At 38.6% G+C, this 25,656-nt stretch overlaps 1 protein-coding gene across 5 annotated transcripts in view; it reads left to right on the top strand.

The window, feature by feature from the left end:
* corn (microtubule-binding protein cornetto) overlaps window positions 1-25,656 on the top strand; it is an 86,340-nt gene that overhangs the window by 45,593 nt on the left and 15,091 nt on the right. For all 5 annotated transcript variants that reach the window (XM_022063036.2, XM_022063040.2, XM_022063035.2 and 2 more), the window contains 4 exons: window positions 17,540-19,589; window positions 20,418-20,646; window positions 22,526-22,650; window positions 24,600-24,740. In XM_022063036.2, the coding sequence (XP_021918728.1) occupies window positions 17,577-19,589; window positions 20,418-20,646; window positions 22,526-22,650; window positions 24,600-24,740 (2,508 nt within the window). In that variant the 5' untranslated portion in view covers window positions 17,540-17,576. The remainder of the gene's footprint in view (window positions 1-17,539; window positions 19,590-20,417; window positions 20,647-22,525; window positions 22,651-24,599; window positions 24,741-25,656) is intronic.

Genomic DNA, 25,656 nt, shown 5'->3' with positions numbered 1-25,656 from the left:
CATGTAAAACATCCACGGAACTTCGGAAGCCTTACGCAGCGACACGCATCTGCGTTCGTTCTTTGACCCCTGAAAGTTCAAAAGATTAAACTTGCCACGACGTTTTTCTTTTCTTTTATTTTTTTCCCATCGTCGGCGTTAGGAAGGGGAGTTCTGTGTGAGGAACATATTCCAGAATTATAATCCCATCAGTTTGTCGAAGGATCGTTTACAGCATGCCTCAGTTGAAACAGCACAAATATGCCTGAGCTAGGATTAGAGAAAATAATTTTTAGTCTTTTCCAGCGTTGCAAGGTATCTTGTCTTAACAGTGATCCTCTTCCATTAATATTGCATGTTCTGCATTCACCGTATCTACCATGTTCAACATAATCACTTTCCTTTAGATTGTTTGTTTCTCCGACCACATTCGCTCTTGTTTCATGTTGGTTCCGTGGGTCGATAGTTAATTTATTCGTGCTTTATTTAACGATGTTATCAGTATGTCAGACAAAAGCTTTTGATTATAGAATAATTAATGAAATGGAAAGGGTGTGGAAGATATGCAGTAATTGTCTAATTTAAGTTAGGGTACTATCTCGCATTTAATTGGAGTGGCTGAAGGAAACCACGAAAACATGTCAGGATAACCGCTCCCCGGGCTGTGATGTGAACTCAGAACCTCCCGAATATGAAGTAACTTTATGGATAATTGTTTCGAGTTAACTGGTAACTAGTTACAAGTGGATATTATGTGTTCTTCAGGGATAAAATTCCAGAATTGTTAATTCAGAATGCGATGTATGGGTTTCTCGTGTTTTACAGTCTTGCCAGTTGTGGTTTTTATGCTTTGGTTTTGTTTATCTAAAAAGTACATTGAGTTGAGAATGGAAAAACGGTTGGTTGTTGCTTGTGGTTTTCTTCTCATGCCTCTGCTACGAATGTCTCTTTTTCTACCATCCCCCGAGGAAGTACATTTATTGGCTTCAGCAGAAATTTAAATGCATTATTCAGAAGTTAATGGAAGGGAGTGGCTGTCAAGTTTCCTATCCTGTAGCATTTTTTTTTTCGTTCAAATTACTTTCTGCGTTTAAAATTCGAAGTGCGTTAAGCAATGTAGTCGGCGTTGGCTGTCGGAATGTTGCCGCAAGTTTGAAGCTGAGGATGAAACGATATTCACTGTACAAGCCGTAGTTTTCTGCTACCTCGTATTGTGTTTTGCTGTTCTTCGGAGCGCTTGTTTTTAAGTTTTCTTGAACTTTCCCAAACAATAAGAAACAAAAGTAATAACAGGTGTTGAATACAGCCCTCACCAATGCACGACTTCAGACAAATTTGCTTATAATTTGAACACTGCCAGCTTCCGGGTTCATTGCAGGTAACAGTAATCAGTCTTCACCTGTCAGAAAAGTATTGTCTTGCAAATTGAAAGCATCCAAATACTAGTACAGACAGCATGTTCCTAACTTGTGAACCACGCGTTCATGTAGATCCACAGTGTTTTCAGCTAAACAAAGAGCCTTTGCAATGGCTACTCCCTCCAGGAGGACATGAACATAACACAGCAACCAAAGCTGTATCCGCCAACCAAAACATGTGAAGGAGGAGGGTAGACCACGTAGCATGCATGCCATTCTCCGAGGTACAACAGACCGAATCTCCAGGCTACAGAAGAGAAATGGCGTCAACGCATTTCAGAAGTATTTTTAAAGATGTAACCAGAATCATAAATCGGGCGTGTAGACCTGTAAGACTCCTTGCTCTTGTGCAAATTTAATATCGGCCGAAAGGGCAGTCACAGCGCCAGGAATTCTTCGGAAAACATGAGAGACACGAGGCTGGAAAACAGAGATCGGCGGTAGCAGAACACTGCACAGAAACTGAACGCGTTGTCGACTTGGACATTGTCAGACAGCATCCGACACTTCAGTCCGTGCATCATGAAATAACAAAAGACCCCCATAACTTTAACCATCAATACGAGGACCTCTTTAATTATTATTTAGTGTTCTGTCTGACCACAGGTCCATATGAACAGGATCCTTCCATCCTTTTCTCGGACTGGGACCTGTTCATATACGTTCTTGGCAGATGATCCAGAAGTGATTTGCCATTGCCTTCTTCTGTGTGTGAATGGAGTAATTGTTGGAATGCCACGGAGAAACCGGGGAAGCCCCCGGAGGAAAACTCCGTGTTGCCTAGACCACGGCCTTGCCCAACACAAGTTATAAATTCGGGCACCGCCGGGAATCGAACACGAGACCCCAGGATTACAAGGCCAGCGTTCTAACCACTAGACCACCGTGGCTTTTATTCAACCACCTTCTGCATCTCTTCTCCATATCACGTGGCCGTAAAACTTTCTTCAGTAGCTTTTCCTGTTAATCACCTCTTTTTCTCAGCCACGTCGTCGCTTCCTGTTGGATGACACCCCTCACCTCTCTTCATCTAATCACGTTCTTTAACTCCCACTGCCAGATATCTGTAATGGCTTCTATTCCATCCCCGTCCCACATAAATTCGCCCTGAAGATGGAAAATTGCATTGTTTCCCCAAAATGTTGGAAAACCTTAAACTTTCGAGCCACAATTATTAATTTACTTCTATTTACAAATGAAGCCTCGTCTTATGGACTGAAATAATTGAAGAAATGCAGGTGTGAAAACTTCAAGAAATTGTTGTCTTTTCAAGGGTACAGTCCGAAATGCCAAATTCTGAAAAAGACTCAAATACGTTTACGGTAGGAAGTTCGTATTGCGCTTGAGGTGAACGGTAGATAAAATAATTCACGTGTCATATGAAACGTGCTTCTTCTGTCAATATATTCCTGTTGAATTCTAATCAAACTTCCAAGAATGACCCAAACCTCACGTATCGAGTTATTTCTGCCATCGACAACGGACACGCGAGCCTTGGCTGTGAAGACAGCGTGTACCAAAAAACACGTTAAGAAGAAGTAAGCAGCTCAGTTTTGAATGTTGAAAGGATTACAAACTGTTGTAAGGCACTTAAAGGGAATATGACCAAGTCGCTGCTATACTCTTCACAAACTGTTGACAGAAATCATCACCATTATGTTACAAAATTTGGCCAAGTTGGGTTTAGTGCGACAGTAACCACTGCCCGGCGCTGCGTGTTGTCAGAACAAAAGAAACAACTTTTAGAACACAAGTTATGTTAAATTGATATAAGGAATCATTCTTTTGTTTTTTAACTTCATAATCTCAAGTGCATAGGTTTGTATAGATTAAAAAATGGCAGGCTAAATGTGGATAATGGTATTTAAAGAATGTAGTGGTTGGGAAGCCTGAGGGGAAGAGACCGCTGGGGAGACCTAGACGTAGATGGGAGGATAATGTCAGGCGGGATCTATGGGAGATAGGAGTTGAAGGAGACTGGATTTTGTTGGCCCAGGACAGGGTCCGGTGGAGGGCTTTGGTTTATTCGGTGATGAACCTTCGGGTTCGGTAAGCCATCTAGTTAGTTAGTTAGGTAGCAAACAATCTTGTGACTGTTCTAAGGTGGAGTCCCGTTTGCCTGGACGGGCACAGAAACTACAGGAAACCTGTCAGAATAGTCGATTTCTGGGACGAGATTAGAATCCGACACCTCCGAAATACGAAGTTTGAGTGCTAATCACTCAACCGTGGAGCGGATTTAAAGCACTGCCGTTGGGGCCACATGCGGCCCGTTGATGTATTTTGTGCTGTCCGCGTGCATTTGTATAATAGTGTGTATTGCATGCTTCAGAATATTTACCACATGTCAGAAAACACGCTTTGTTAATCTCATCTTTTTTACTCGCCACCGTGAAACTGAAATCTCTCCTTTATTTGTCTTGTTTTTGCCTTGCAGTCCTTTTAGTCCCAGGAGTGTGACGAGGCCGCGTGAAATAAAACGTCAAGTGCGCGTTATTGTGGTATAAAATGCAGACGGAGATAATTCATGAAAAACGTAAGCGAATTTGAACGTGGACAATGAATATCACACGTCTTTGTGTGGCATTTATTTCTGCTGAGTTTTATCGTCATCACCATTGTCGCTGCCACAACATCATCATCATCATCATCATCATCATCATCAACAACAACAATAATAATAAAATACAGCGAATGTGGAAAGTGAAACCAAAAATAATTCCAATAATTATAGGAGCAACTGGAACTGTCTCCAAGTCACTCAAAACATATTTGGCCAAATTGAAACTCTTTTATAATGTAAATCGATGCCACGCGTTCCCAGCACCCAAACATTGACGAGTAATATAATGGCATTACATTTAAAGCTCTGAAATAACGTAAATAAAATAAATGGAATTTAACAAATATATTTTATTCACTTACAATCGGCAATTCGTTGGTCCCTGCGATTCTTTCATGTGATTGATGTGTACAGTCATCTCTGCTGTTATGCGATAGTTGCATTCATGTAAGACGCCGACCTATAGAAAATCGCGTAGTAAAAATAACCCCGGTACCTCCGCAGAGATTAAATTAGTCCTTTGAAAGTTTAAAGCGCCAGGAATGAAATTTCATTAAGAGCGAAGTCGCATATGCAAAAGTTTGCATTTCACGAACAGCTTTTACCGATTCATCGATCTCATTGGAGCAAATTCACGTTAACGAAACATAATTGTAATTGCAGAGATTACTGTATTTATAATTTTTATTCAAAATCAGCGATGTAAGAATTACGATTTAGTATAAGAATCGATATGAGATACATTTTAAAACTTGCTAGTTTGAAAATCGACGTTATTCTGAATCGGCGCAAATTGAAGCTGCGGAAATCGAGGGCTACCTGTATTTAGCTCTATTAGTGTCTAATTGGCGTTCCATTTGATCTTTCCATAAAGTTCGTCCTTATTTTATGGTATTAGGGCAGTGGTTTTCAATGTTTATTCAACTGCTGTCGCCTTGAACACATTCTTTGTCACCTTTATCTAATTGCGCATCATTGGAATCTTATCAATCGACAGCCCACGAATAAAATAGAACCCTTGAAGAATAATTAAACGAAGGAGCAGTTACTTGGATTTTGTAACATGAACTGAAATCAGAAAACTACTGTTGATTACTGTACGCCCATGGGCTTTGCTAAATTTAAATCGTAGTAATAAATAATATGGAGGGAGCCGAGTAAATTAAAAACACTATGATTAGGGTTCGGATGTTCATGACATGTCATATTTTTATTGGGGCTTCTATTTCCATTCTAAACTGAAATTAAACACTAACTGGGTTATCCTAATCACAATTATGCTGTTTTTATTTTGCATATAAACGCATATTTAGGTCATTTTTATGTGTTTGGTCATATTTGTAGTTAAATGCATATTTCGGTTATATTTTGGGTAAAAATTCTAGTTGTAACTACATTTCTCAGACGCTTACAGTGAATCCCTGTGTGAAATGATGGCGTCTGCCAACTGAACAAAGTTAACAATGAGCAGTTCAAATTTTTCTTGGAGGAATACATGACTTAGTTAATTCCAGACGAATCAACACTAAGAATAAACTGTGTACCTGCCTGTTATGAAGATGTTCTGAAAAGAATTGCATGTACTGTGGGCGACAATAAAATTTGGGTTTCGACTGATTAAACAACGGATGTCTGCGTCAGATATGTTGCGAATGTCGTAATTGACACGCTCTTTGCTGACCGTCCTCGTGACTTATTCCTTCATGATAGAGTAAACCACTCGTCTATTTTACTGTACTTTTCGATAACGCCATGAAATGTTTGTGATGTCTGAAGTTACAAGACCATATTGTGCGACAATCTAAAGATTTTCATTTGAGACCTTGAAAATGCAAATCGTTATATATTGTAATGCTGCCAAGAAAGGAAAATGAAGAAAGGTACTTAATATTTTGAATTTTATTTATTTATTTAATTGTAATTAATGAATTTGAAATGCACGAAAGTCTCTTTCTTCAAATTTATCCTATTTTTATAGGAGCACGTATACTCAACAACTGATGCAGATCCAAAACGAGGCATTTACAACTTAAAGCGACTGAGATTTTTGATTAAAATTGCTAGGAAATCAAGTAATGTAATAGTTGTACATGCATATGTAAATAAATAACATGATTGAAATACAAAACGCTTTTTTTAAATTTTAGCGAATATTTTTTCCATAACAAATTAGGTCATATTTTGCCTTTTATGGGTCATATTTAGCTATTTTTGGGGGCATATTTTGGATGCATATTTATCGGTCTTTTAGGTCATGAACATCCGAACCCTAATTATGATGTTTACAATTTCTTGCACCCCTGCTGGGAACTACTGTATAAGAGTATGAGAGCCATCTGTAAATTAAATACTAAAACTGTAACACCTCGGAAACATTCGACCGCAGAGAGGAAAATTATATCGATGTCTTCGAATCCTGTGGTAAGCAGAAAGTGTTCAAAATATTTCTTAAAATGCCGTAGTTTCTTACATAAATCTTGTGAGTTCTAGAAAATGCTACTACGCGTATTAATCAGAGTGGTGCTAATCACTTACGTGCCGGCAACTGAACCAAACATCGTAATACATGTTCATGCTTAACAGATTCTTTGCTCCTTCATCTAAGATAAAATAAAGACGACATTCATATGGATGTTGAAATGTGTTTGCATTCCTGAGGCCGGAGATCAAACGCCACTTCTGGTCGACATGCATGTCAAAAGGTATTCTGTGGTTTCTCCTCAGTCTTACGTGCGAATATTAATGTGCAATCATCGGATTCGTTAGTGACGTAATACATGTTCAATAAATATGCCACGTAGAACAGGATTTAGTAGGCCTACATACGTTTTGAAATTTCAGATTGATTTCATAAGTGTTGACTCATGATCATGATCGGGGTTGAACAAATGATGGACCAGTTCATCAGTCAGCGATAATTCTAGTCGCCAGACATTTTCTCCATTTGATTAATCAGTCTCGTCCTACCTACCGTCTACGTAATACGACATATAAAATACTATTGATAAACAACCGATTGAAACTGACCTGCGCAGTGGAGAGGTAGTTCATATTATCGATATGTCGAATCACTTGAAATGAAATAATGCGATGGATCATTTACGCACTGACGAATAAAAATAATTGCTAATTGTGTTTCGCTTTAATATTTTTTCATAATATCCCGACTTTGACACACGCCAGTGTCGCGTTAACAAAGGACCTCATACCCATGCCTGTTTTATTTTTTCCTGTTGGTTTCGCCAAATATATCACGTTCCTCTATTGTTAACGCATTAGTCAATAATCGCAAAACTACTGCCTGACTGACATTCTCCTTATTAGGCGCTCCGTTTATGTCGTCATTATTCATGGCATCATCATTATCGTCATCACCAAAAGGGGTTAGTTTTGCCTCGATTTCAGGTGTTCGAGGAGCTGGGGCTTACCATACTCTACAGGGAAATATGTTTTAAAACAGTTTTTAAATATTTGTGGCAGTCGTAATGGAATTTAATCCATCCTATTTTCCCTCTAGACTTGTGAGCATTATAACCTCTAAAAGAACACGGATGGTGGTCACGAAACACCTACAGTGGGAAGTCAGTGGGTAAGCAGCCTCCGGTACTAAGTGAGATGATAGGATAATGATGAAAAAATGAAAAAGAAAAAGACTTGTAAGATGCCAAGGACATGAGTACAGCATTTTTAAACTGTGGCTACTAGCTCGGGTTTGTGTGCGTTTATATATGATAGCGTGTAAGCAAATGTGAACTCAAAGTTGTGGAACCAAAATATAACTAGCCCTTGTTTAACCTTCTGGAAGTTCATCAACTGGTGGCAATATTGTAACCACTGAGCTTTAAGGTGTTGTTTTAATGTGCTAGAAGATATCCGAACCGTACACACAACACGCCTACATTTGTTTCAAAGCAGACGATTCTTGCTTCGTATTTGGAAGGTCCCGATTTCAAATCTCGGCCCGACTATCAGTAATCCGAACTGGGAATTACGTGGTTTTCTCCAGTTCTTATAGGCAAATTCCGGTATGATACCTTAAATTGGGTCAAGGCCACTTCTGTTTACATCCTTTCCAATTCATTATTTATTAATCATTTGAGGCTACGTAATGAGTTATTAGCGACATAGTTAAACAAATTTCTGTAAACATGCTTAGAATAGTAAGTTATCTTATAATTTTTAAATTGTTTTCGTGTATTAACCGTGTGACTGACTGTCCGTCCGTCCGTCATATATTAAACTGCAGCGTCTTAGGAATGTGCTGTAACGAGGCATGAGCGAACTCGTTTTTGGTGTAATTTTTACTTAATTTTACGATGTGGAGCAGAAACAAGAATTTAGTGCGTTCTGCAAGGAGGTACTTGCAGTTTTCTTGTACGTTTCACCTGCTGCATGCACGTTGAAAGTGAGATTCAACATACGATCATGTCGTCTCTATTCAAAAAAATGCAGCTTGTGTTTAGTCTTCCCTGTCCCAGTCTTACGCTCTGGACATTCTCCCCGCCCTCAAATTTAGCACGTTACATTTTCGGCTTCCCTTATAGGCTATATTATGAAGATCGGCAATTGGGAAATTTCATTTGTCGACCCGCCTCCATTTTAAAACAGTCTGCTTACAACGTATTGCAATTCGTTTCACCAAGTCTCAGTAGCAGAGGCAACTAGGAAGAGCATCCTAAGTCTTCTAGCGGTCTGTTCACTTCAAGTTTTCTGAATAAGTGGTGGGATGGTCTTTAAAATTCATTAAATAAATATATTTTGTGCCCATTTGTTTATGTTAAGTGTTTTGTTGGCCCAGGACAGGGTCCGGTGAAGGGCGTTGGTGAGTTTGGTGATGAACGTTCGGGTTCTGTAAGCCATCTAATTAGTTAGTTAGTTTGTTTATTTTAAGGACTAAGAACATTTTTCGGGTATAGATAGATTCATTCTGATGCTAGACTTAGTGTAATTTTTTAAGGTTTCAGAAAGGACTCTTTAAGTATGTATGATTTGAGGTTTTCACAGCGGTGAGTATGAAGATTTCTGTCTTCTGGGTTGTTGCCCTGATGATGGAGGCAGTATGACCTCTGAAACGTTGGTTAACATCTACCAGACTACACAGCCCAACAACCCAGAAGACAGAAATCTTCGACTCTTAAGTAATTTTAAGCACACGACTTTACTCTGTTCGTATTGTTGTTATTAGTTTATTTGTTCTGTTATTGTTTTACAGTACCTCGAATGTTGTAAAGTATTACTCAAAGTATTCATGAAATCAGTACAAACACGACTTTTTCGGTCTGCTAGTAAAACAGCACGAGACTTCCCAGTACGCAAAACGTCGCAGGTATTTGCTTGGCTTTCTCGGGCTGCGGGTTCAGCCTCCCGACAGTGCAGGGTCTCTCTCTCTCTCTCTCTGTAACTCCTTTTGAGCCCACCCAGCTTCCTATCCAATGGGAACCGGGTTCTTTCCTCGGGGGTGAAGCTGCCGGGGCGTGAAGCTAACCACTTGTCTCCATATAGTCCCGATATTAAGAATGCGCGGAGCTGTACCTCCATTGCCCCACACGTCTGCATGCTTGCAAGTCTGATAATCAGTCGTTGAGGACTTAGAATTTCGCAGCTTTGCCTTTATAGGTAAGCAACCTGAGATATTTTATAACCAAGTCTTTATATTTCGCTTGCAAACGTTTCAGGAAAGTGTGGGCAAGAAATTGCTCATGGATGTTCACGTCATCGTAGAGGAAAGAAGTTGAACTGAAGATTGAAATGGTGGTTTTAGTTGCGGAGGTACGATAAGGCACGAGACAAATCCTTCGTTGAGTTACGTCATCACCTGTGACCTTACAGACCGCGGATCGGGCGTTCGATATGAGGACAGGCAGGGCCGTCTCTGAAATCCGCAATGCATCAGAGTGTTCAGAGGCGCTGTTCACATCTGAGTGTTAGTAACATTTTATAATCGGGAACTGTAAATTTTATATTGGATCTACACTCATCTCTTACCACTTTAAAACAGCGTCTACTGTGCCACACGGACGCTACCACGTGTTTTTAACATTTAGTTACTATGCGTTTATCCAAAAGTCTATATACGGGTTTCGTATTATTATAACAATGAGCGGAAATAATCTCTGTATACAACATTAAAATACTGATTTTTGTAATGAAATAGCGTTGGTTTCTTTGAAGTAGAAACTGATTTTTTTAAAATATTATTTAGATCAACGTTACGCTTTAAAGGCTTAAATGAATCAACAGTAAGTATTGGCTACACGAGAAGAATAATTTTACAGTAACAAATGTTTTTATGTGAATCATTGTGATACGCTGCACCAAGCACGAAAATCGGTAGTAATTAGACAATTAGACCATGTTTGTTGTAGTTGAGTTTGCCTGCTAGCTCAGCCATCACTACGTTGTTGTGGTTGACCTAAAGCAGATAAAGTATTCAAATTAATTAATTGTTTTGCTTCAATTGATGTTTTATTCGATTTTAAGTGCAGAGTATCGAGGGTTTTTAAGAAAAAGCTTTTAAGGAAAATATTTGGACTTAAGAAAGAGAAATTAACTCCAAGTTGGAGGAAACTGTGTAAAGAGGAGCTTCAAGCTTCGTTGTGATGCAATCTGGAAGGATTGTTTCCTTAAACAGCATTAAGCAGTTGAGTTTCGTAATGAAGAAGTGTTTTGAGTTTTTTTATAAAGGCAGGAACTGATTTTTTGTGTGCTGTTTAGATAGACTTCAATGCATACAAAATTTTGGCTGAACGGAATGGACCAGTCGGAAGATCTAGGCATAGGTGGGAGAATGGTGTTAAAATTAGAGTTATGGAAATGGGTTTGTATATTATTTCTTATGCCTTTAACTTTTTGTGATAAACGCTCTTGTGCTTTGTGTAGGCGATTAAAGAATATCACACGCTTTACGTACTGAATTTTACGAATGGACGACATATAGATAGTGACTGGAACTTCCGGTATTTCTGTTGTTAGTAACTAGATTTTGTTTTGTTTGTGATTCTTTTCAATAACAACGTTTGCATTTTCTCGTTATTGTACACGGTGTTCTGTTTATTAATTTGTGCCTCATTTCCGTTTCCGAAGCATAAACAAATTCATGGGCGAGCTTCAAAATCCGGAGAGTATGACAAAAACGCGAAAATATTCTTTAGAAATACACGCGTCTGTAGTATGTCGGTGTTTCAACAAAATTCGAGCTTTGTGTTTTCAATTCGAGTTACTCACTCGGTTGTTTACAAAGGGGTCAGAATTTTGTTGCGTAAGATCAACTTCAAAGAAGCGCTGCTTCAGGCAGACCGCAAGGCGTGAAACAGCTCTAACGAACGCCTGACGTGATAACGATAGAACGGGAAATGATGTACGGTACGGTTGTGGTTTCCTAATTAACAGGTAAGCTGACTTGCATTAAGGCGGTTCGCGTTCTTCTAGTCTGAAGATGGCTGTCTTCTGGGTTGTGCAACATCCCAAAAGACACACGATAGGCAGGCGATGTGTCCGTCCGCCGACACCCATGTTTTATCCGCGAATTGTTTATCTATTTTCTGCTCAACCGACTACATTAAATTTGGATTGAGTTTTACAAATTTGTAAGAATTTAATTTTTATCCGTGTAGGTTCACACCGAGTGTCATGAAGCCTTAATCCATATTTATAAGATTTTAAAAAACAGATCATGTTATGACATAAACTGGACGACAGGGGTTCGATCCTAGGCAGGGGCAGGATTTTTCCCTTCACCATCGCGTCGAGACTAGCTCTGGGTTCACTCGGCCTCGTATCTGATTGGAGCGCCTTATCCTGGTTGGTTTAAAGCGGCCGGAGAATGAAGCTGATCACTCAGCCACCACGTAACGCCGATGTTATGAGTGTTTTACCTATTCGTCCAAGTGTCGACGCCAAATATTCTGGCCAGGAAGTTGGAGGAGGATCCACTGTCACACAGCAGAACCGGAGCCGAATCGGAGGATTTTAATTGATCGGGTCCTCTAGTTAATACAGAATATTGTAAGCAATGTAGAGAGAGAGAGATAGAGAGATCGACACATTCCGGAAGTCGATGTTGCAGTATCAAACACCCACCACTAAAGCACTCGTGTTTAAAAAACGTTCAGAAGATCGTTTGTTCTTCAGCTGTGTGTTTACATCGTCCGCGTTTATAACGCACGCTGAGTTCGCTTTGATGTAATGACGATTGTAGCAACAGCATTGAATTTGTAATCGATTCGGCTGGCCGGCTTTGACCCTGCACCTTCTTCCGCTACAGTGAATGCGCTGTGTGTTGCAGGACGTCACGTCGTCTGCAACAGCCGCGCGTGGGACGCAGGGACGGCTTTGAACTGCTACAACAGCTGTCTTGCTGGAACACACTTCTTCATTTTGTATTCTGACCCCGACTGCCAACTGACAGTTTTGGCTAACATTATAGAATATCCACGATGGTGGTCCTGTGATATTCTCGCCTGATGAATGCTGTATAGCCAATGTTCGATACTCGAGCGCTGGGAGGTTTCTCATTATTGCCACGAATGCGTCTTCTTAGATTCCATTCCAATGCGTGCCGAGGATTTCTCCTCACACGTGGGTAGAAAGGCTGGAACATGAATCTGATCGCTCACCCTCATTTTTTTGGTACCATCGGGTCGGAGCCGACCCTGGTGACATTATGAGCAAGTTCCCTCTGATAGGGACCTGTTCATATGTTTCCTCGACAAATGATCCAGAAGTGGTTTGCCATTGCCTTCTTCTGTGTGTAAATGATGATGAAAATGGAGTAATTGTTGGGATGCCACGGAGAAACCGGGGAAGCCCCGGAGGAAAACTCCGTGATACCTGGACCACGGCCTTGCCCAACACAAGTTATAAATCCGGGCACCACCTCATCTGTTACTGACGTCGAGATTAGCCATCTGCTATGAGAAGCGAAGATATCACGAATGATAAAAGAGGAAGAATCTTGAAGAATTCAGTTTTGTTCTGTTTGAACCCACCCTCACGACAATCGCTTGGAGAGTCTGAAGAAAATATGAAGAACTTTGTTAAGATTTTCTGTTTCTCAGCTGATATCCAAAATAAAAGTCTGGCGCGTTATTGCATCACCAACAATGTCCACTGACTGTGGAAGAAACACTTTATTATTCAGTTTCTTGTATCCATACTGCCCCATTATTGTGACGGATATCAAAGAATATAACAGATATTTTGGATGCATTTTAGCTGTACGTATCTCGTCAGTATAGCCTAACATGTCTGCCTGGTAAAAGTAAAGTTTCCCAGGGAATTGTCTGGTTGGTCAGGTCGAAACCTCACCTGAAATTTTGCTCGTCTACAGAGCCCATCTAGTAATGATTGGACACAAAATTTCAGCTGCTGATACGCTGTATAAGGGTGCGAAAGAATTGCTCAAAAATTGGAATGTACACTTAAAATTCCCGCCACCGCGCACGCGCGTGACAGCAGCGCTCCAAAGCATTAAGCATTGTTTCTTGAGGACAGCGTGTAGTTGCACACATTCGCAACTTCTGTCCAAGATGAAGGTGAATGCTATCTTCGTGCTGCTGCAGTTCATGCCCGAGAGAGCGAGAGAGAGAGACCGTGGTATTCAGCGGATGAGTGGGTTCCAGATTGTGTGCTCATTCAGGGAACTGAACTCAGGTCGTTCAGCCCTTAACGAGTCCTTTTAACCGAGCTATGTAGGACTGCTGATTCTTGACTTCACAACTTTCTGTCTTCATATATAGAAACGAGTTCGGAAGATGCAGTTGGGGACTGAGTAGTGTAGGATGCTGTCTCTAGTCATACGTGGGTTCACTTTTTGTCGTACCCTGCCCCTTGTCTGCTACTTGTAAAGGCAGAGGTCCTCAACCTGTTCTCTTTGGAAATGCATGTCTGTATTCTGTTACTAGCGACTAAAGAATTCTCTCCTGACTGCTGGATTCAACGTGTCTTGATTCAGACACACTCACCGACTCCTTAGAATTAAAGATCGAACTCCAGACACATTTTTCAGTTCTCAGAGCGGGGTCCTGGGACGTTGGACAGTCGCATTATACCCGGACACCTTCCCCCTATTCAGAATCGTATCGCTAATGCAATCGTCCATGTGCGACTGATTTTACTTATTTAAGTATCCATATGCCAATAAATTATACTAATAACTATTGTCATCTGTAATTAACAGATAGGCAATTAGCAGTAATTGTAATGGTTTAGTATTACCCTTTGAAGCTGAAGCCCATGTCAGTAATTTTTAGTAATTCACTCCCCAAAGAAAATACATGTCTCTATTTCAAAGATCAATTGGTTACTTCTCTTCAGGAAAATAAATGCTGTTTCTTCTGGAAATCGACTATGGGTAAATGCAGTCACTGGGTATTAAAGCAGGTTGTAAACAAAATTTACCAGCAGGCTTTAAAGAGTAATTCAAGATTTATAGAGCATATTATATAAACAGTAACTTGTAAATCTACTTACCCTATTCATCATTTATATCTCAGTCAGGAATGTCATAAATAATATTTCTTAAGGTTTTTGTTTGATAGAAAATAACCGTCGAATATTGTATGAGGAAAGAAAGTAAGATCTAGGTACGTACAACTCACTGTGCCTGTCAATATCATTAGCTTCTGGGTGCTTATTTGTAGGGCCCAGTGTAAGTTTGCACTTACAGTTTACATTCTTCTAAATTAAGATGGATGTCTATTGGGTTGTAGTACTGTGTAGTCTGGTAGAAGTTAACCAATGTTTCAGAGGCCCTTGCTGCCTCCATCATTAGAGCATTCACTCAGAATACAGCCATCTTCACACTAATCATCATGACAATCCCAAATCCTTCATATTTCAAAATCTGAAGTTTCAATAGGTGTACTGTAATGGCAAGCATGTGTGTTGTGTCTTCAGTATCAATATTCTGCAGACAAATCTGAAACAGTCATCATCTCCGATTCAGATACTTTGCAAATAGAAGCCAAGTGTCCACTTCTCATTGAAAAATCTTAAGGGCATACAAAGTAGTTGTGGGGCGTAATGATGAGAAAAATTATAAAAAATACTTGAAGAATGTGACTGAATGTCGTGGTCAAGTTGTTAACACTACTTTGTGTTTGGGAAGTCCCATGTTTGGATCTCGGCCCGGAGACCGGTTATCCTGAATATCCTGGGGAATTTCGTGTTTTTCCTCAGTCCCTCCAGGCAAATGTCATGTTAGTACCTTAATTTAAGCCATGACCACTTCCTTCTACATTCTTTCCAATTGATTATTTGCTATCATACTCGCAATCGAGACAATATAGTCTGAGCTACTGAAAAAGCATCGTTAAATAAAATATAAATGTCAAAGACCACAGAATATATATTGATTTAATAACAAACTGATAGCTGATGAGTCATTGTAAGTTAATATGTAAAATTTTGTATGATTGAACTTAGATATGATAAACATACATTTTATCTATATTGATTCTAGTGTAGGTAAAACATTGGGATTAATTTTCTTGAATCCTAAAATGTACCATGCCAATGGTGAGTGCTTTTACTATTGCTACGATGCATCAAAATGTCCATGGTTAGTTAGACTGATGGCTGCTTTGTTTTTCTTTCACAGACATCTTTATGAATGCATATTTTAAATGCAAGTCTGTAAAAGTGGTTAATATTTAGGAAATCAATTCCTAAGTTAATAAAAGTATGTGATCACTAAGCACAAAAAAGAAGATTCAAAGCTGTATCAATCACATAATTAAGGATGCGTTATAACTGATTGACTAAGAAATGGGAAAAAATTCTTTAAAAAATAACTTCTATTTTAACTGTATGCTGTTTAATTGGATTATATATTTTCATCTCAAAAAGCTGATCTGTTCATGTACGTACTGTAAATTGAAATTTTCATTACTTATTTTACAATATATTATTTTAATAATATTACATATTACCAATACACAAAAAGGAATACAAAATTTACTTTTACAACTCACTAAATAAAAGGTTGTCTGCTGTTCATTATTTGTAACTTATTATAAAGGTAATTTTATGTACAAGTTAAGAACCTGAGAGAAGATTACTTTCATAAACAGTTAGGGTGATTGCATTTGCATTGCTTTGTTGTATACTTTGTCAGAGCCATGAAATATCCAAGCAGAAATAACTGTATCAACTGCACAAGGCAGAAAAGTTACCATATTCATCATAAATTTGTTTACACATTATTTTAACAATAGTGTACCTTCCAGTGAGATTTATAGTTTTGTTGATGGTTTTAATTATAATAATGGGTAAATAACTGTGCTGGAGTGAATAATGGGAAAATTCGGAGACACCTGATCTAATTGCTCCAGAGCTGTCTTGTAATTGGGATTCCATAATATTATTGTACTTATTAGACACTGATAATTGTTTGTTTTTTCTAGACCAACTACATTAAACCTGGGCTCCTTTGGTCTAATCGTGAAAATATCAAGCAGCATTCTTTGAGTATTAAAATGTGGTGGGAAGTAAGAGAAATATATTGATATTTTACACATGTTTCAGAATTGAATACAAGAAGCTGAGTTATGTAATCACACCACAGAAAACCTCCCCCCCTACCACCCACAGATGAAATGGGTATAGATTTTTTTCAGGCTTGAGCTAAAAAATTGAATTGACAGCTTAATTTGTTAATTTGTGTCCCCATATTCTAACCACATTGTCAGTCAGATCTTGAAACCATCTAATAAACTAAACTAAACCATAAACTAAATTAAATTTGAATATTTCTGTCATCTGGGTTGTTGCGCGTTTCAGAGGTCATGCTGCCTCTGTCATCAGGGCGATGAATTCATCCATACTACACAGTGCAACAACCCAGAAGACAGAAATCTTCATACTCACCGCTGTGAATACCTCAAATTACACAAATTAAATTTCACATTCTCCCCACTATTAGCCTTTGTGACTGAGATCATTATTGCTAATTGTCATGTTTTACTCAGTTATGATATGGTTTATTATTTCTTGAGTTCAGTGGATGGAATGATAACCAAGTGTGCACACATGCAAAGTCTATGCCTTCATTGGCATTCAAACATGCAACATTGAAAATGAAAGCTGCAGAACCCAGCGTGATGGATGTATTCCGCCAGTTTTCATTTACTGGTAATGCACCTGATTTCTATTCAAGAAGTCATTTCGAATTTTGACAAGAGAACAGTTTGCCCTGGCTGAAGTTTTTCCAGTTTTATTCACAAGCTTTCCAGGTAAATACCTGGATTGTACAAATGAAGGGTTGAAAATTCTGTGAGTGATGGTGTGGCATATTTTATGGTGGAATCACAAAATGTTCTTACAGGGATTGAGGAAAAAAGAAAGGCTCCATTTAACTAACATCAGCCTAGTACCTCTTAAATTATAGTCATCAATGTGCTTGCTAAATCACCCCTCTTGGCCAGCTGAAATTAGAGTCATGAAAGAAAGAAATATTATGCATCTTAACTGTAACTTATTTGATAATATTACGTGATAGCATGGCTTCCACAAAACACATGGGGGCGGGCAGTTCCTAGCTGTCTTTCAGATCTCTCAATCCATATTGTTGTCTTTGTAGGTGATGATGGACTAAATTCACAGCATTGTGGAAATCAATGGAGTGTATTGAAGGTACCGAACAAGAATTGTCAACAAAGCCAATTGCCAAGCGTGACAGTCAGCAGCTACAGGACCAGCTTCAGAACATCTGCCTAGGAATGAAGCAGGGTATTGGAAAAGTGGGGAGGACCAGTGGAGGAGATAGTGATGACGACAAAGATACAGAGAATGTGGGTGGACAGCGAGATGACAAAAATATAGGATTAAACAAAGTGTGTTTTGAAGAACTTTGTGACCTTGATGTGACTATCACTAATGAGAACATTTCTGATTATGTAATGAATCAATTGAAGGAGAAGCCTTTCAATGTGTCTGGCATTGACAGAGATCAGAAACATGTGTTAAAAGATTTGAATGGTACAGAACACAGCTTTAAAAGTGGAGCCAAGGATAGTGAACCTAAAACTGAAAGTGTTAACAGCACAAATTACTCACATAAACTTGATAGCATAGACCTTACTGACTTAGTTACAATGGAAGAATTAGTTGTTAGTGACAAAGAAATGGACATGTATCTCTTTGATAATGATGATACTGAGACACTACACAATGAGGGAAACGAAGCAGAAGAGAATACTGTCGATATATTAAACAGCACAGTAATTGTAAATGTAGATTTCAGGGCCATTGAAAGAAACAGCAAGATACCTGGTGATGGCAGTGACAGTGGAGTTGAGGTCAGTGGATGCACCTTGCATGGAGGACGAGAGTCTTCACCAGCATTGTTGAGGGCTTTCAGTAGCAACAGTGGTGGATACACCAGTAGCTGTGGAGGTCTTGAAGACTCTCTCACAGCCAGCACAGCTACCCCAGCTGCTTCCTGTGACTCTAGCCTCATCAGCTGCTACTCAGCATATGAAGAGACAGAGGATATTGTTACCAACACAACAACAGTTATGCCTGCTGATGGTGATGGGACAAGTGAAGGTGGTAGTGAAAGCTCTTCATTGGGAAGCAAGGATATTAGAAGGGGTAACCCTAAGAATAGTTCCACCAGAAGAATAACACCTGGTGCTAATAAAAGAACACCCACATCAGATGTTGCAAAAAGCAATGGCAGTTCTGTAATTAGTAAAACAAAAAGTGTATCTCAGGTATCTACACCTGTGAATTTTTCACGACCCAAGTCCACAGCATCACACCGCCAGACTCCTGTTACAAGTAAAGCTCCTTCATCTAAGGTGGGGACAAGTGCTGTGAACAAACCTTCTGCCACAAATATCAGTTCCCACAAACGGGAAAAGGTACCAACTACAATGACTGCTTCATGTGGTGCAATAAAATCTAGTTCCCACAGATCTACAACATCTGAATGCAGTGCAAAATCATCTTTCATGTCAAAATCTCTGTGTGGCAGCGTAGTAGGTGGTATAAAAATACGATCTAAGGACAGTTCTTTGTCCATTGGATCAGAAGGTATGAGAGATACTGCATCAGTGTCTACTCCTGGTACAGCAAAAGGAAAAGGTGCAAGAAACACTTGCAATATTAGAAACAAAGTTGTTGGAGGTACTGATGATGGTCGCTGGCCCTCCTCAGCCAGCAAGTCCCATTCACTTACCCCTAGGTCACATGGTAATACTGTTGATGGGCAGCCACGAAAGTTAAATGTTTCAGGTTTATCTTCTGTAGTAAGTAATTTATTTATGGAAAGTAAAGCCACTGCACTGGAAAAATATGCCACTCTCCCACGTCGACGTAGGTGTAAGTCACCTGAGGTTCAAACCACCTTTGAAACAGCTGTGAGGAGTCATTCTGTAAGCCGTGACCCAAGTCTGAATAGGGCAGCAAGTCTTCGTAAGCAGCATCACCAGAGGGAAGGTATCAACCTCAATAAGAGCCTTCCTCCATATCCACGCCGAAGGTATCATGGTAGAACAGTCATTTACCATGAAACCGGCAGTCAGACAGCACTCACAGCCAGTGATGTGGAAAATGCTCTGGCAGGTGTTTCTGTAAAAGAACCAAGATCTCTTGATGCAATCAAGACCCAGGATCAGGAAGTACAGGCAAGTATACTGTTTCTTAATAACATAATATTGCAGGAATCAATTTTTGACCCACATGCAACTTAATTACATATTTGTCACCAAATAAATATGTTAATTTTGTCTCTTGTTTTATAAATAGGGTCTAATTATTTGCTTAGGTTTTGTATATAAGTCTTCTTCTGAATAGACAATAAGTTAATACATTTGTCCAAGTGCAGTGCTTTGCTACCTGTTTGGGTACTTTAGTAGGAATTAAGTAGATGTCTGGAGATTATAATGTTTTAGCTTCTGAATGGCAGTATTTATCTTCATTTAGACCATGTTTCTAGGAGTAATGGTTTGTCAGATGTACTTTTGGCTATCAGTTCATCAGCTTTATGAATGTTTGGTATTACCAGTCATTTGGCCACCTGTGTTCAGTACTGTAGTAATCACTGAGCTGATTACCATTTCATCCTACTTTAAAGGTACTGTAAGTTGGTATCCCTTCTTATATTTTTTTTTTCAGTTATACAAATAAATCATATTTTTGCTTTTATTGGTTATTTCAGTCTCACTGACTTGGTTATTCTTTTAACCCTAATTTGGATAGTTCTGTGCATTTCTGCACATTAAGCATGCAACAAAACCTATATGGTAATTCTGTCAGGATTACTTTCTTGTGATTCATAAGAAAACAGACCTAAGACATTGTGTTAAAGTATCTTATTTATGACTATTTCCAAGGAGGTTTAACCCTGCTTATGACCAAATAAAGAAAGTAGTGAGAGCAAGTATCCACCTTTGTGCATTGCTATTTTTAGAATTCGTTTATGTATTAATGAAGACAAGTGAATGGTTGTGTAGGTGGACCAAAGAATGGAGGAGGTGGAGCGCTTGGAGTTCCAGCTGAGACTTCTGACCGAAGACCACAACCGATTAAAAGCTGACTCAGTTCGGAAGACAGAAGAATTGAGCACTAAGGAGCAGCAGCTGGAGGAAGAGAAAGCAGAAAAGTTGACTGCAAGGGGGAAACTGGATCTACACTCTCAGCGAGTCCTTGCCATGCTGAGAAATGCCAAGGGAGATCACTTGGGTGGGTGTCAGTCCTGGTAATTATGAGCATGGGTCTCAACAGCATTTCGTGGTGTAACAGTATGGAAAATATATTCTAATTGTAATTAAGATGTCTTGAATGATTTTCAAAAGAGTGACATATTACCAAGCACGTGATGTAGATTGATTAGCAACATGCATGTCAGTACATTTCCCTACTCCAGTACATTTATAGTTTCTGTCAGTCATAGCCTACAGCAATAACATTCTGTAGACAAGTTAATATTGCTTTTTGCTGTTTTGTTTTGACTTATACCTTTTAATTTACACCTCTTTAGATTTTCAGTAGTAATTCCAACTTTATTACCCTTCAAGTACTAATGGCTAAGATGTATACATAACATTGTTAATAATACGTACATTTATTAGCTCGCAAAATTAATTCTTACACCTATTCAAAATATTGTGGGAATCTGCAAGCAGACCACCATTGTCATAATTTATCAGGCCAGCTGTATTGATAAACCTTCTTAAATTCATTTATACCTGTGTACAGGCATCTAAGATTTTTGTTATAACTGTTTGTTTCAAACTCATTAATATTATTTCAAATATTATCTCCTTTTCCTTGAACGTTCTACTAGTTTTACAATCTTACATTGTTCACATTATTCATTCAGCTAGAATTCTGAAGCCATTGAAATTTAATCTGCATCCTTAGATCTAATAATTTTGAGTACTCTTTGTCAAACCATGATGTATGCTGATTTAACTCACAAAGTGTCTTTGAAATGTTGATATTATGTGTAATACTTTCCTAAGCCCTAGTGATGTCAACATTGCCCAAGTTTTCCAAACCAGCAGACCTGTTCAAAATTTGATCTGATACTGTTATTTTACTGTCACATCATTTAGTTTCTTGATATTAAAGCTCTTCACAACAAAATTTGCATTCCTTATTTTATTACTGACAATATCACCCTAACTTTTGTAACCACCAAATAGAGGCTAATATCACAGTTCTCTAAAATATGGCTATCTTCTGGGTTGTAGTGCCATGTAGCAAGGACATTTGAAATTTTGATAAACTTTTACCGGACTACACAGTGTTATAACCCAGAAGACAGCCATCTTTGTACTCACTGCTGTGAAAATCTCAGTCCTGCGGGGTTCTCTAAAAGATTGCACATAAAATACAGTTTATTATTATCTTTTATCTATTAAGAGTATTGTTATTTACTCATATATTCATGAGTTACGAATATTGGCTAGGAACAAACTATTCACATCCTTTTCTGGTCAGCTTTTCTTTTTAGTTACTGCCGACAAATGGTGACATGGTGTTGTCCTATCAGTGTATTAGGGACAGTGCAATATTCATATCGGAAGCTTGAACCATATGTGGATTATGCTGTCTATAATTACCTTTGTAACATTGCACAGAGAAGTAGAATTTAATTTTAAAATTAAATCATACATTTTACATACTGATGATTTAAAAATGTAGATTTAAATATTCAGTGCAGTAACAGAATATAATTGTCATAGTTTTATTTGCTAGTAGAAATGTTAATGAGCCAGGATAGCTCAGTCAGTATAGTGACTAGCTACGGGCTGGGCGATTGGGGTTCAATCCCCGTTGGGGCAGAGGATTTTTCTTCTAGCCTTTGCGTCCAGACCAGCTAAGAGGCCCACCCAGCCTCCTGGCCAATGGGTAGCGGGGTCCTTTCCCAGGGGTAAAGCATGGCCAGGATGTGATGGTGACCACTCACCCCCATCTGGTGCTGAGGCCAAGAAAGAGTAGGAGCTATACCTCCGCTGCCCCCAAGAGCCTTCATAGGCATGTAGCTGGATGCTTCACTTACTTTACTTAGTAGAAATGTTAGTGGTAATGAAAATATTTGGTTATGTGGTTTCAGATGATAGTGACGATGTGGACTGTATGCAGGCTTTGGATGCGTACCTCCAATCATCCAGCAGTGTGGTCTTCAAACAGCAGCAGGAGATCAATGATCTCCAGACACTTTGTCGAACTCTGAAGCGGGTAAGGAAGCTTCAAATTCGTAATGAAAGAATGAAGGCAATAAAACATTATTGGTGTATGGTAATGAAGGTTATTAAACTTGTTAATGGAATTTGAAATTCTGAGCAATCATATCAGTAATTAGCCAGAGGTGATTTCCATCTGAAGGTCACCATTTAAGTAATAATGTGCAAGATGTGAGCATGTTTTCAATCTGCAAGTGATACTGAAGAATTTAGGATTTGTATATGTAACAGATGCCACTCATCAGTGAATCTGTTCATATGTGAGGGCCATTCTTCTTTAGGTTTTGAGTTTAAAATTCATTTGTAGGCCAATTACCATTTCCTTTAGAGTCAGGTCTGATAAGTTATATGATGGTGAATCAGAAAGTTTCAGCAATGATTTATTTTACAGCTTGTTGTGTTGACTTCACTGCATATTCGTGCACAGGTAGAAGCACAGACACTCTACATTATTGTGAAATACTTTCGACCTTTACTGGCCAGTCATAGTGTAATTGTAGTAGACTTAACGTATGCACCAAAGAAGAGCAGCTTGCAGTGATACGATTGTTGTGGGCTGAAGATGTACCAGAGGCAGAAATCCATTACATATGTTCAGCACAATATGAAAACAGTGCTTTATTGCAACAAAGTGTGTGTGAATGGATAACCATGTTCACAAATGGCCACACAAATGTCTCAGATGAAGAATGCTCACGACACCGATACACATCCACCAGAGAGGAAAATATTAAAGGAGTCCATGCCATGATTCTGGATAATCAACAGGTGACTGTCAATGAAGTGGTGCATCATCTGCACATCAGTAATGGTTCTGCTCATGAAATAATCTAAGACTTACTTGGTTTTAATAAAGTTTGTACAAGATGGAATCCAAAACAACTCACAGAAGAGCACAAGTGCAATCATTTGACAATCTTACAAGGCCTATTGAACTGCTGTCATAACGAAGGTGACACTGTTTTGAGACACATTGTCACTAGGACAAGACGTGGATCCACCATTACGTCCCAGAAAGCAAATGCCAGGGTATGGAATGGAAACATCTGACATCGCCAATAACAAGAAGTGGTGCATGTGTGGCAGGTCACTCAACCAAAAATATTGTGGACTACTGGGCTGTGTGTGTTGAAAAGAATGGGGACTACATCGAAAAGTGATGTTATTTACATACTCATAGTCATTGAATTATTTAATAAAAAAATAATTGCGGAAACTTTCTGACTCACCCTCGTATCTACTCATCTATACATTATGTCATACCTTCCTTTTAAGGTCCAAAGTAATTTAGAGTTCAGTCTTATGTTGAGTATATTTCTAGTTCCGTGTAAAAATAAATTGCCAAACAAATGCTCAATATATATGTTGCTGCATCTATAGTAATGAAAACAAATGTATATTTTTGCTTAGTACAATAAATTTATTTTAAAAAAGTACTGTAAGTACATTTTTTAAATATGTAGTGGGTCATGTTTATAACAAAATGTCTGATGTTTGTGGATGATACTGAAATTTACATCTTTTCTGCAATCTGTTCATTAACAATTTATTCACATACTGTCCTTCCTCAAATTAAGACAGAGATCTTGTTAGTAGGATTTCAAGTTCCCACAGTGACAAATATGAAGATGGCTGTCTTCTGGATGGTAGCACTGTTTAGTCTGGTAGAAATTTGCTGACGTTTCAGAGGAAGCAGCTGCCTCTATCATGAGGAAAGCATTTAGTAACTCTGAAATATTTGTAAACTTATACCAGACTATATAACACAACTACCCAGAAGAGAGCCATCTTCCAAAAGTTTTCGTATTCAAAGCAAGACTGATCTGATGGCTACTCTGGTGTAGAATTACATATTACTTTTATTAACTCCATACTCGTAGTGTATGAGTTTCCCAGTAATATTTTACTCATAAACAGCTGTTACTGCATGCGTTGTCATTGCAGGACTTGGAGAAGAGTTTGGCAGCCCAGAAGACACTTCTTCAGCAACAGCAAGAAATCGAGGTTGAGTCTATTGAGTTGCAGGAGTTCCTGCAGGCTGAGAAATCAACTCTAGCAGATGCACTCAGAGATGCTGAGACAGAGGTAAGGAGCTGATTTATAAGTATATCAGTTATAAATAGTAGGTAGTAAAGACTGGGATAAGTTATTTGAAATTGCTCTGGTTCAAATAGATAAAGTTACTGGATTTGTTAACCTGACTCAAACACTGCGTGCATGCGTGCGCATGTATATATGCATATATATTTGTGTGTAGACAAAGTTAAATTTATGCTTTGAGTAATTTTTATATAGCTTTTATATATAGCTTTAATTACCACAGTTAGTAGTGCTTAATAATTTTACGCAGTTTAAATAGTTTCATGTAGTGCCAGGCTTAATTTACTAAAGCTCATTATAAAAAACTGGTTATTTATATTTGCACTGAACCTAATTATTCACATCTACTTGATTTTCCATGCCTTAACAATGACTTACTATGAAAATGAAAAAAATATATATATATATATGTGTGTGTGTTATAAGAAAGATTTCTACTGTAGATTAATGCTATATTAGGGAATAGCTTGTTTGGAAAGTGTATTCTGTACCTGAATACACATTATATCCTTATGTGTTCTTTCAGTGTGCATTTAGAAATATTAAATCGTCCTTGTTTGATAGTTCCCACTTTGGCCACCAGGTTGCATTTCAGTGTTTTCCTCACAGCTTTCCTCACCTGTCATTTTGTTATTATTGCTTGTAGAATATTCAAAGGTACGATTTTGAGGTCTTGCAGAATAGCACAACCTCCACATCACATTTCATCCAGATCCATCCAGTAGTTCTTGAGCTGAATCAACTGGACAGACATGATCAGCTCATAATGTGTTCTTGCTATGCACTTCATGCAAAAAACACATAACTGTCTCCACAAAGCAATAATAAACTTTTTATTAAATATGCAGCATTGCTATATGTGAAGTTGGGTTGCCTTCATGCAAATAAATAATAAATATGT

The sequence above is a fragment of the Zootermopsis nevadensis genome, unplaced genomic scaffold (genome assembly GCF_977971745.1).
Source record: "Zootermopsis nevadensis isolate Lab colony 2312 unplaced genomic scaffold, Znev_1.0 Znev_ptg000019l, whole genome shotgun sequence".
NCBI lineage: Eukaryota > Metazoa > Arthropoda > Insecta > Blattodea > Termopsidae > Zootermopsis > Zootermopsis nevadensis.
Note: the sequence above shows the minus strand (reverse complement) of the source record. Positions and strands in the feature narration are given on the sequence as shown.